The following is a 12,125-nucleotide window of genomic DNA, read 5'->3' on the forward strand; positions in this document are numbered from 1 at the left end:
ACCAATATAGAAATAAAGATTCCAGTGTTCAGGCCAACTGTATCCAATTTACTAAGTCAATTAAATTTTAGTGTAGCAGAAACACATTTCTGTCCTTTCATACTTTTGCTATTTAGTTTAAAAAACAACTATAAGTTGTTATATTAAAACTAGGAAACATGTGAGGCAGATTGTTTGTTAGATGAGGCACAACAGATTGATGATTAAAGTCTCCCTTTATTGCATAGTTTCACCAGTCATCACAGAGCCCTCTGGACTGCCATCCAGTTCCAGGAGGACATGTTCAATTTGATTGTTGGGGTTTATTAAAAAGGTGAATATGACATTTATAAAACCTCTGCCGGTGCATTTTCAGTTTAGGTTAATGACAAAGTTTCTGGACTTGTTGAAGCAGCAGGAGTGAATAAAATAATATAAAAAACAGGTTCAAGCGATATGTTCTGGAGTGTAAACATTTTAGAAAAGTAAAGGGTGGTGGGTAGTTGTAGCTCAGTCTGTTGGGGACAGGGCTCAGAAGCAAAAGCTCCTGGTTCAAGCCCCAGTGTGGACAAACCATGGAATGTGCCCTGGCCCAACCAGAACATGCCCCATCCACAACCAAGCCCAGAGAAGGTGCCCCAGAGCACCACACCCAGCCCCCACCAACACATCCCCAAAAGGGACAGAACAGTCAGGAAAACAGTTGCATAAAGCTCCTGATGCCCAAGATCCTTGTGTGAATGTATCTTATGGTCTCTTTGGTCTAAAACCTTAGTAATTTGCAGTGAATAAAAGGCACAAGTTGATTATTCAACTCAATGTGATCATGTGCAAAACTTTGTTTTTGTGCTCATTTTTTATCAATATAGATGTCTAAAGAGGACACCAAACTCTTTAAATCAAAGCTTTTACAAATATTGAAAAATCCTCCATTCATATAAAACATTAGAAAACCAACTTTCAGTAACTCATTGATCACATTTCCCCCCCAGTAACTAACGATATCAATCTGAGGCCTTACAATCCAACAGCTGCCTATTTTCAGAGTCGAAAGATGAGTTTCTGAAATGAAAACAGCCCTTATCCCCGTTTCTACGATCTAACCAGTTTGAAGCCTTGGCCGGTGTCCAGTACTGCTGGTGGAAACCAGTTGAGTTTGACTCTTCTAAAGAATCGCAGGCACGCATTGCAGAGCCACAGCTCGTCCGAACTGCCGCACTCCAGCGCCAACTGTATCACCGGGTAGGTGATCCGAGGGAAGTACATCCTCCAGTGGTCAGTGAGATCACTTCCTGTTGGAAGGTGCAGCGTGTAGTCGCTCCAGTGCTTGGAGACGCCGTAGACTGCAGAAACCGCCCTGCCCCTCTCACACCACTGGATGGCACTGTTGGGGTTGCAGTTGTACTCCACCCACTGAGCAGTGAAGTCTCCGAGCTGTGGGGGGTCCTGATTCTCCATGTCCGTCACTTTGGCAAATGTCGCTCCCTGCACAGCTACATACAGGCCTCCTGCCTTCTTTACACCGTTCACCCACGGCAACGAGTTTTCACAGTCGAGCACCACGATCAGGCGCGAGCAGATGCTGCTGTTCTTTTCCTTCCACCACCCCAAGATTTGGTCAAGACGAAGAGTGTCGCCTCCTGATGATGAAGAGCCAAACAGGTGTGATTTCTGTCATCACCATTAGTTACAATATTTAGGTTTTATCCAAGGTCGGATACTCGTCTTACCTGCGAGCGCCCATTCACCGGAACGGTGAGTGTGGCCGCTGAAGAAGATCACGTAGGTGTCGTGGCGAGGCCCGTCTTTTGTCCGAAACTCCAGGAATGATTTGATCTTGGCCTGCAGAGCCTCCAGGGTCACCCCACTGGTGGAGTAGTCGCAGCCAAAAGCCTCGATAATGTGGTAGGCGAAGAAGCGCTGCACATTGTTCAGCATTCCCGTAGAGCGTCTGTTCAGCTCCTGCACCTGGTCCGGAGGCAGCAGCATGGGTTGTCCATCAGGGCTAAAAGTCAGAGAGGACAGGTTAATCTATGTAAGGTGTCCCTCGCGTCCTTTAGTTTAATATCAGATGTGGTGGACACTACCTGCAGTAGTTGGTGGGAATAACAACTGCATAACCCACACTGGTTCCTCCCAGAGTGCTCCCGAGCTCATAGAATAGTCCGTGGAATAAAGACTCCAGAGGCAGGATGAGTAGAAAGACACTCATAAAGACGCTGCTGGAGGACTGAAGAATACGCATGTGAGAGGTGACAATCACACGTGTACGTGGGAGTGATTCTCTAACGTGTTATTTGTTCAAACTTAAATATTTATTTAATTGAGCCCTACTTGGATTTCAGGCACATATGGTTGTCATCTTTAACTTCATTAAAATCTATCGTGGTGGCCTGTGACCTTCAGTGGATGTATTCAAGGTGAACGGTGTGTTCTTACCTGCCAACAGAGAGCAGCTACAGCAACGGTTGACAGCAGTGTGAATTTTACCAGGCGTTCAGAGATGAGGCAGAAATGCCGCATCCCCTTTGAGGCCATTATCTTGTCCAGTCTGCTGTGCACGGACAGCTGCAAGGAGCACACTCTCTGGCACTCGCTAAGTTTGGAGTGAAAGCCCCACACCGAGATGACAAACACCATATGGCAGATGGCCCAGAAGAGCGTGCACACCACAAAACCTGGAACCATTATGAGCAACTGCTGCTCCTTGTCCGTGAGCTTGTGGGCAGCTAGTACGACGAAGGTCACCTGCACCGCAAGCAGGGGCAGAAGGGACAGGCGGCGCCAGAGACCCCGCCACAGGAGAAATGGCTGCCAGCGCTCGGTTACGGAGAGTCCACTGAAGTAGACATCCAACAGGGGGTCGCAGATGAGCTGGCTGAAAAAGCAGGCCAGGGCAAACGGGTTGGTGATGATGTTCAGGGATGGGAAGAACAGCACCGCCGTGATGACAGCGAAGCAGACCAGGTTGTGGAGAGCCAGGAAAGCCTTCATCCGGAGGGCAACGATGAGGGTGGCCAGCGCCACCACCAACACCATCACGCTCAGGGATTTCTGGATCGGCAGGACTGTGCTGGCGGTGGCAAAACCCACCAGTTCCAGACGCTCGGCCGTGGTGAGGAAAGCCGGGCGGTACCTGGTGCATCCAAACAGGCGGTCGAGCAGAGCCCAGAGCGTCCTCAGGACCACACTGGACAACAGCAGATAGTTCGATGCACGCTCCTTTACGTCGCCCTCCAGCGCAGGACTGTTGAGGAAACACAGAAGCCCGAGCATAAATCCGAACCACGGGTGTAGAAGTCTGAGGCTGAGCCTCTCCATGTTGAAGTAGTAATACACCAGACATGCTACTCCAAAGAAAATCAGGGCCAGAACGAAAATGACCAGAAGGACCGTCTCCGCTGTCTTCTCCCAACGAACATAAAGCCCCAAACAGAGAGCGACCAGCAAGTTGAGACCGGACAGGTAGCCCAACCACCGGACAGAAGACCACCCGCTCACTTCGTCATTGACCTCCTCCAGTCGGGTCATTGCCGCATGCAGGCAGTGGCTGACACAGTAGCGTAGAAAACGACACATGTTGTACGGATGACTTGGTCGATACTCAAAATTTAGAAAAAAACGGAAAACTTTAACCAGTTACAGTCTGCTTGTCCCCCGTTTAGATGATAAAAATTCTAATAACAAAACTTCTGAAAGTTTAGCTAGCTAACCTGTTGAAAGCGGTTAGCTTTAGCTACTAGCGATGCCTAACTGCTACGGATCACCGAGATTAACCTATACATCCTTACGACGATGGTGTTTAGTTCATTAGAAGTCCCGTTGGATTAAAAAAAACAACGGCCGCGCCATGACGTTGTCAGTCCAATGTCGCACGGAGACATTTCCCCTTTATAAAACTTAAGAAATGTGTTTGCTGTCTGTTGACAGAAGCCATGTTTAGCGATTGAAACTACGGAAACCGCAGCAGGACAAACTTGATTTTACTGGCGTTCCATTGACTCAAAATAGCAAACATTTAGCAACTGAAACAAACCAATGTATTATTATCATTTTAATATAATAAACGTACGTGTCAGCAACTTTTTAATGTTGTACTTGATTTAAAAAGGTGCGACAAATGTCACCCATACGTCCTATAAGTGTTCTTTTATACTGACTGTTATTCCTGTTAATGGCCATGAAAAGCTCTTTTACCAAACATCATTCGTGTAATCAAATCTGTGTTATGCATAACGTGTGGTGTATGTTTCAGATAAATTATGCCCATTCTGGTGGTTTTCAAGCACTCAAAAAAGAGACACAGACACCTTTGGCTTACATTCATTTATAAAAGAGAAATACAACCATACTAGAAGCACACATTGTTCTGCATTGTTGATAATGACAATGAACCGTCTCATGCAAATGAATCAAAAGAAACACTGGAAGACAGACAAATAAATCAGAAAACACTCTTCTTGTCAGTATGAATATGTAGAGCACTGTGAAAGGTTGTTTTACTTTGTTGAAATTTAGGGTAAAATCAGCAGAGGAACGTGTATTAGGTGGGACATGATATCAGAAGAGTAACACCACATTGCATTACGTTAACACTGGAGAAGCTCATCGATCAGCCATCACTGTGGCTCGAGGAGACCCGGACAGTTGGATGTGAAAATGTTTGGTATCTTTTTGTTAAATTGAGGATGAGAACTAAATTTATTCCAGGTGAATGATAGTACATTTGAAAAGAAAGGCACCTAAGACTCACTGGTACCTTAAACAGGCCCATCGTATCAGTTGTAAACCTGTCGTCATACTAAAATATTGTGTGACACCCTTTGGGTGCCACTGATTTTCAAAAAAATAAAAAATAAACACAAAAAAAACCAGCACTCATTCCTTCATGCACACAAACAGTCCCAAACACACATTTAGCCTATTCACAGACAGGCAAAAACAACACAAACACTTTATCTTTTAGTGTTTTAGGTTCAAATCTCCCCCTTAGAACACATCTTCTGATCTGGTCTCTTCTGCTATTGCTAAACTATATGGTTTTTTTCCCCACCGTTTCAGAAGCTCATTATGACGAAACAGTAAATTAGTGCAAATTTCTTCTGTTGAGGTGCTTATTATTTTTTTGTTTTGTTGGAAATGTGAGAAACATGGATCTGAAGGCAGGTCACTTGTGTTGTTTTCCACATATCAAAGTTGAAAAAATGCCGTACCATTAATTTACTGTGGATTACTGATGAGCAGTGTTGTACTTTTTCTCAGGTTGAGGACGCAAGTGTAATCTCAGATAATCCTATTGTAATATGTAAGAACAGGAAAAAGAGGGGGGGATCAAACCTTGTTTACTTGTACCTTGTTAAAAAAAAAAAATCAACAGTGAAAGTTTCACATTAGTAAACTGAGCAATCCTACTGTATGGTTCAGAAATAGTCTAAAATGCCACAAATACCACTTTCTCGTAAAAAGATACACATCATTCAGGGGTTGCCAAGCTAAAATGGCAGTGCCACAATGAATGCTGGACAACACCAATGTCTCGACTGTTGAGAATACATATCGCAAAACTTTTTTTTTTGTTTTTGTCTTGGAATACTTAATGCACATCAAGAATTTTCAGAAAAACCTAGCTGCATGACTGTTAGGAGCAAGCATATCCAGTCCGCTCCTTCCATCCAAGTCCCTCCAGTGCAATCAAATGCCTCCATCACACTGCTTGTTTTACTGTCTAAGTATTTTTTAAACTAAGCAGCCTGTAATACTAGCTTATTTAAACAGAGAGTGAGTACAGAATGTAAAGCTGGCTTTTGCTGTTAAGAGCTGATTGGAAGATTGGCAGGGAGGGGGGTCAAGGGAGTTCAGATTTCTTACAGGCATTCACTTTCCAACTCTTAAAAAACCCATATATTTATGAAAATATATCAATCTTTGTCTGTGCTGCATGTCTCCTCATTTGTATACATGTGTATGTGTATGTATGTGCGTGTGTGTGTGTGTGCGCACTCTCAGAGGGGCATGGTTGTATGGAGAAAATAATCTGTAAACTTCTCTTTCACACTGTGCAAACTGCATTTTGAGGACAGGGAGGACAAGAGAGAAGAATGCAGCAGGTTAAATTTGGCAGCACAGCAGTTGAGGGGGAGGTGACAGTTAGGCAGAGAGAAGCTCTAGCTCTGAAGCAGGATCGGGTCTTCCAGCTCATGGAAGCCAGGCACCGAGCTGCCCTGGCTCTCCCCAGAATCAGAATCATTGTCAGGCAGCTCCGTGAAGCCCCAAGCCAACTGGTCATCCTCAAACTCAGAACGAACCTGCAAGGGCACATCAGCGCACTCTTCCTCCTCATTGGAGTTGAAGTCCTGTGGGATATAGAGCATCTCAGGGTAGTTGCGTGACACCAGGTCACTGGTGGTGGCCAGACACACCTTGCGGAAGGCGATGAGATGCATGTGAGAATACTTGACGTATTTGTAGCGCTTAAAGCCCAGCGACTCCACTGCCACCCTCCAGCTACGCATCATTAAGGCGTGGCGGTTCTGGTGGGAAGAGTCGGGCGTGATGATGAGCAGCAGGCCGTGCAGCTCCAGCAGCTCATGGGCCTTCTTACAACAGATCCAGCGCTGGTATGGTGAGGGAAAGTAGGACAGGAGCAGGGAGAAGACCACCACATGGAAAAGCTGGGCGGGCAGGGAGTCGATGGGGTTGTGCAGCTGGCGCAGGAAGGCCTCCACTGCATCGCCTGCAAGCTGAAGCGGCTGCTGAAGCTGAAGGTTGAGGAAGTCACACTTGTAAACACTCTGAAAATTAAAAGAAAAGAAAATAGCCAAACACTTAGCTGTTTTCACACATTGGGGCACTCTGTTCATTCCTAAGTCCAAGACTGCGGTGTTCTAGTTGCAGATTACAAAGTATGTTTCACTTTGCTTTCTGCTGAATTTGTTTAACCACAAAACAGACACTTCCGTGTGAGTCGTTTCGTTTCACGTTCTCTGCTCTGCTCTGTAACGGCAGCATCGAGCCGACAGACAGGAAAAGCCTGTAAATTTTAATCACGTCAACAAGGACTTGACTCGCACTCATACCTCAACTGCAGGCACAATGTCAATGCCAACTGTAAGGAACTCGTCAAACTTCAGGAAAGGGTTGAAGCAGCTCCCCACATCGAGAAGGCGAATTTTGCCCAGCTGCGAGAGCGAGCTACAACAGAAACATGAAGGAAGGACACATGTCAGTGGCTTACTCACCAAACTACATCTCTCTGTCTTACAACATCCACCATGTTTTAGTTAATACATCCACTGTCCTTGGCAATCGATAACAGCTGGAAACAGCTCAGGCTTACCTGCGGATGGCGCTGTATGGCAGTGGAGTCGCAGGTAGCGCTGTCACACCCATTGCCAGATTGGCACTTTTCTCATCCTTTTCTAACATTCTCTTCATCCCACCATCCAAAAAGTATTCCTGGCACACGCTGTATATAAAAACATGACTGTGAAACTGACATTCAAATGCTATAAAAGCAGTTTTAGGTGAGTCATATTATACCATCAGGTGAGAGCACTAAAAGACAGGACGATTTGTACCTGCGGCACCATTCGATGCGGCCTTCTCCTTCATATTTTTTTGTCCAATGGTTGTCAGCAAGGTTCTTCATGGCCAGGGCATATTCACTCAGTGTCTGTTCATCCTCGCAGTGCTCACGCCAGATCTTGTCAAAGTCACCCACTATATGGGGAGGAAACCAACATTAAAATGATCATTTTGAAGAGTTTAGTGCTTATTCCACTATAATCATGTTTTACTCTTGATTTTCACAGGTCTCTGTTGGCACAAAAGTAGAACTGTCTCTATAATTCCTCCTCTCACAGTTCATTTTGCCAGAAAAAAATCCTTTTGCCACATTTGTCAGACATTTACAGCCTGTAGCGTGGGCCAACACAGCAATGTTCGATCCCATGACCGCAAGAGGAAAACATCCGTTTTTTTCTTTAAAAAAACACAACAAATGGCAGCAGTACACATGACCACATCTTAAATGCCAAACCTACAAGATCATACTTTACTTATTAGCTCCTCATGAGATGCTGCTCCAGCCACCACAAAGGGCTCGCTGTCCTTTTTGGTATGGTTTCTGACTTCAGCGTGATCCAACATTGTTTAAAATGTAACAAGATATTGTTTAAAGTAGAACATCTATAAATGTTTTACACTTTTACATGAAGCAGACCTAGATTTGAGTCCAGATATTATAAAACATCACAATATTAAATATTCTACTTCCAAAAATCACATTAATCTACAGGTTTTAACTCGTTCAACTCACTGTTGAGCTTTTGCCTATTTGTTCAAGCCAGTAAAGCAAATGTGAGAATGTTGCATATTTTTTAATTCCAGTTTTGTCAAAATTTCCCAGTCAGCAATTTTAACCTCACCCTTCCTGTTTTATATTTTCAGAACTTCAATCCCTCCATTACTGCTGTGAAATGAAATGTTTTTGTTTTTACTGTTCTGACAGTTAAGATGTTGAAAGGCCTGAAAGTCTGACATTTAGACATCAGATGTCAGTGAGTCTTGTGGAAGGGTTTTTCCAAACTTCCCATTTCATATAATGCAAATACCCACATTGACACAGCAGAGAGCATCTGAATAAGTCTTGTATGCATCAATAGTCTACCAAATAGTCTTCAGGGTTTTAAGTTTTATTAAGTGCTTTTGTTTGTGTTTGTTTAAACATGAAAAAATAAGTGGAGCATTGAGAGCATAAAATGTGGAGAGTTTAAATGCGGTCTTGATATTTTTGCTTGGAGCCACGCGCTGACCTTTAACTGAGGGAGATAAACCTTTAACTTGTTTTAAACTTTTTTTTTAAAACTTACTGTGTCCTTGAGCACCTCTTCATCCACCTCACATGTGTGGCATTTGAAGAAGCTGATTAAAGAGCACCATTAAGATGCAACAGACAACTTGCCTACAAATTGAATGTTCATCTCTCTGTCTAAGCCATCTCCAAAGGGGTTTCAGAGAATTTGGCAGTACATCCACCCAGCTTCAGAAGCCCAGACAACATGTAACCACATTCCAGGACCTCCCCATCCAGTGGCTTCACCTCCAAGACCATCTGAGACCAGCCACCCAGACAGCTGCTGCAACAATCGGTTTACATATCCACAGAATTTCTGCACAATCTGTCAGAAACCATCTCAGGGAATCTACTATGCTTGCTGGTGTCGGCTTGACGCACTTTCACATGACACATCACATTTGATGGCTTCTGGGACTATGCAGGTGTTCTCTTCATGGAGGAATCCCGGTCTTCACTTTACTAGGCAGATAGCAGTTGCGTGGGTGAGCAGTTTGCTGATGTCAGCATTGTGGATCAAGTGGCCCGTGGTGACCGTGGGGTTATGGTATGGGCAGGCACATGTTAAGGCCAATGAAAACAAGTGTATTTTATTGATGGCCTTTTGAACTCACAACGATACCATGGCGAGACGCTGAGACCCACTGTTGTGCTGTTCATCACCTCATGTTGCAGCATAATAATGCTGCAAGGGAGTTGAAAATGTCCCAGTTCTTGCGTGGCCAGCATGCTCACCAGACATGTCACCCGCTGGGCATGTTTGAGATGCTCTCTTTCGACAGCGTGTTCCAGTTCTTCCCATTTGTACCAATACACAGCAAATTTGCACAGCCATCCAAAAGGAGTGGACCATGGCTCCAAAGGCCACAACTGGATCAAGGAACTCTATAGGAAAGACCTGTGTTGCACTGTGTGAGGCAAATGGTGGCCAGACTTCCCCACCCCCACAGCATATAGGAAAACTGCACATTTTAAAGTGGCCATTAATTGGGGGCAGCTTAAGGATCACCTGTGCAATAATCATGCTGTCTGATCAGCGTCTTGATATGCTATTCCACTTAGATGGATGAATCATCTCTGCAAAGGAGAAGTGCTCACTATCTGAATCTCGAAAGATTTCTGAACAATATTTAAGAGAAAGAGGCTTAATGTGCACATAGAACAGTCTTAGATCTTCGAGTTCTGCTCGTGAAAAATGGAAGCAAAAACAAAAGTTGCGTTTATATTTTTGTTCATCGTAGCAACAAAGAGATGACTGCATTCCAAGAGATCCACTGTTGTCTTTGCTGTGAGGTCACGCTCGTTTTAGTAATCGATACTAAGTTTGTACACTAGCGTTTTATAAATACCCTTATTATTTTAAGTATGTTATGTGATTCATAGGTCGCTTTATGGCCCTGCTTGCCAAAACAAATTAGCGGATAACTGTTTCAGTCTACCTCAAAAGCTAGTTCGTCAACACGAACAATGTTATTGCCAACACGGATAATGTCATCTCCTCTGGAGACACTCGAAATGCAAAAACAGCAATTCTTGATTTGGAATTTTACAGCTATTAAGTGTTAGCCACAAGGCTGCAGGTTCAGCAGATCGCAGGGGCCCAATGAAGCCGCTTACCCTCTTTATATTTCCTGCGCAGTTTTCTGTGAAGGTTTTTGACGACTCCTGACAGTTTCTCCTGCTCCCTCTTACACGGTGCTTCATCCGGGATCGGGAGGTAAAAAAACTCCGGGTGGCTTTCCGCTTCTCCTGTCTCGACATTGTCCCTGAGGTCCATAGTACCACCGATGCTACCTTCGCCAGTAGCTTCCCTGAACCCAGCTGCAAACAGACCGGCGAACCGGTGCACCGGACAACAACGAGGAATCTGATTGGTTCACCTTTACACACGTGCTGTAGAACTGACAATCCCTTGTCCAATCACGAGTCTCAGATGCCTACCTTATGGCTGCGTACGTGCCGTGGTGCGTTTGGGGACACTTTGTAAATCCCAAACATCGGTAACGAAAACACACGTCGTTAAAAAAATAAAAAAGTACTTCCAGATATCCCAATACTGTTGTTTAACGAAATAAGCTTTCCTGGACAAAGTAATTATATTCAAAATCTTTAAAAGACTTAATAAATGTGTACCCAGATCACGTATTTGAGTTTATTATTTGCGATTTTATGGTGTGCCTGTACTTGTCTAGCTTGCAAACAATTGTTTACAAACTTTATACGTATCTTCATTGCTTATCAGTCATATCTTCCATGATGCAGTTTTTCAGTTTATTAAGACAGAAGTAATTTTTGATAAGTAAGTCAGTATTGAAATAACCCACAATCATCTACAAAAACCTATGTCCACAATTATTCTACAAGCATTAGGCACAGATACTTTATTATCTAGTCTGCAGGAAAGATAAAATAAGGAACACGGACCAAAACAAAACAGATTAGCTAGTTAAAGTATCCCTATCCCATTAACTTTTATTTTAGTATCATTTTCAACTTGGGTACTTGATGCAAAATAATTTCTTAATGGCCCACCTTGATGTATAAAACTGATCATGCAGTTATTCAACAAGCAAAGAAAAGTGCATACTAGTTTCCCATTCCACCATCATAGTATGACCTGTTTGTAAGCCCTGTGGCAGACGTACCTGTGATGGGCATGTCAGTGGATCCCCTGGGTTCAGTGTGGCAGAGGGATGGGCCTCCGTTCTGTTCATGTTTCCGTTGCATCCCATGTATGTACAGTTAGGAGTTTCAAGGCCACATCAGATCCGTTCATAGCATGCCATGTTCATCGAGACACTTCTGAACAGTGTTTGTGGTGTTGTGGATCACATTATACTGCTAGGGGAGGGGCAGTGACATTGGGAGTGGCTTTAGTACACAGGAGTAGACTCTTGTTTGGGAGGGTGCTGTGTCAAAGTAACGTCCACGTGAATTCCAGGAGGCAAAGTTTCCCAGCATAACACCGTAGTTAACAAGCTGATCATTGTTATTTACTTCACATATCGGTAAACAATAAAGCTGCTGCTTATATAATCATCAAAGTTATTTTGGACAACACTGTCTTTTACCATGTTCCATTCAAATGAACTTTGCAGGTGTTTATGTTCAAAGTAGCAGATTAGTAAATTTCCTCAAACTGCCTTCTATGTATAAAGACTGCTGGGTTAAAAACATACAAATAGACGGCCTCTTTATATGGACTTAAAATAACTTGATCTTCACAGTTTTAGTAATATATTTATATTGAACTGCTGAATGTTATTAACTTCACAGTTGTAGTAATCAGAGG

General features: G+C 43.8%; 2 protein-coding genes across 3 annotated transcripts; both read right to left on the reverse strand.

Moving 5' to 3' along the window:
• Positions 1-196: 196 nt before the first annotated feature.
• On the reverse strand, positions 197-3,934 carry tmem168b (transmembrane protein 168b). The gene is made up of 4 exons (XM_057052891.1): positions 2,419-3,934; positions 2,067-2,209; positions 1,710-1,984; positions 197-1,619 (listed from the first exon to the last, which is right to left on the reverse strand). Exons 1-4 carry the CDS (start codon positions 3,556-3,558, stop codon positions 1,072-1,074), a joined length of 2,106 nt encoding a protein of 701 aa, XP_056908871.1. The 5' UTR covers positions 3,559-3,934; the 3' UTR covers positions 197-1,071.
• A 356-nt stretch (positions 3,935-4,290) lies between these two features.
• Positions 4,291-11,677, reverse strand: bmt2 (base methyltransferase of 25S rRNA 2 homolog). Of its 2 annotated transcripts, XM_057052897.1 has the most exons (6): positions 11,479-11,651; positions 10,451-10,654; positions 7,557-7,698; positions 7,316-7,444; positions 7,056-7,170; positions 4,291-6,770 (listed from the first exon to the last, which is right to left on the reverse strand). In XM_057052897.1, exons 1-6 carry the CDS (start codon positions 11,558-11,560, stop codon positions 6,144-6,146), a joined length of 1,299 nt encoding a protein of 432 aa, XP_056908877.1. In that variant the 5' UTR covers positions 11,561-11,651; the 3' UTR covers positions 4,291-6,143. The 2 variants fall into 2 exon arrangements, with proteins under 2 accessions (XP_056908877.1, XP_056908878.1); XM_057052898.1 differs by lacking the exon at positions 10,451-10,654 and having other exon boundaries at positions 11,479-11,677.
• Positions 11,678-12,125: the final 448 nt, after the last annotated feature.

Source organism: Takifugu flavidus, chromosome 13 (assembly GCF_003711565.1).
Source record: "Takifugu flavidus isolate HTHZ2018 chromosome 13, ASM371156v2, whole genome shotgun sequence".
In the NCBI taxonomy this organism is placed as follows: domain Eukaryota; kingdom Metazoa; phylum Chordata; class Actinopteri; order Tetraodontiformes; family Tetraodontidae; genus Takifugu; species Takifugu flavidus.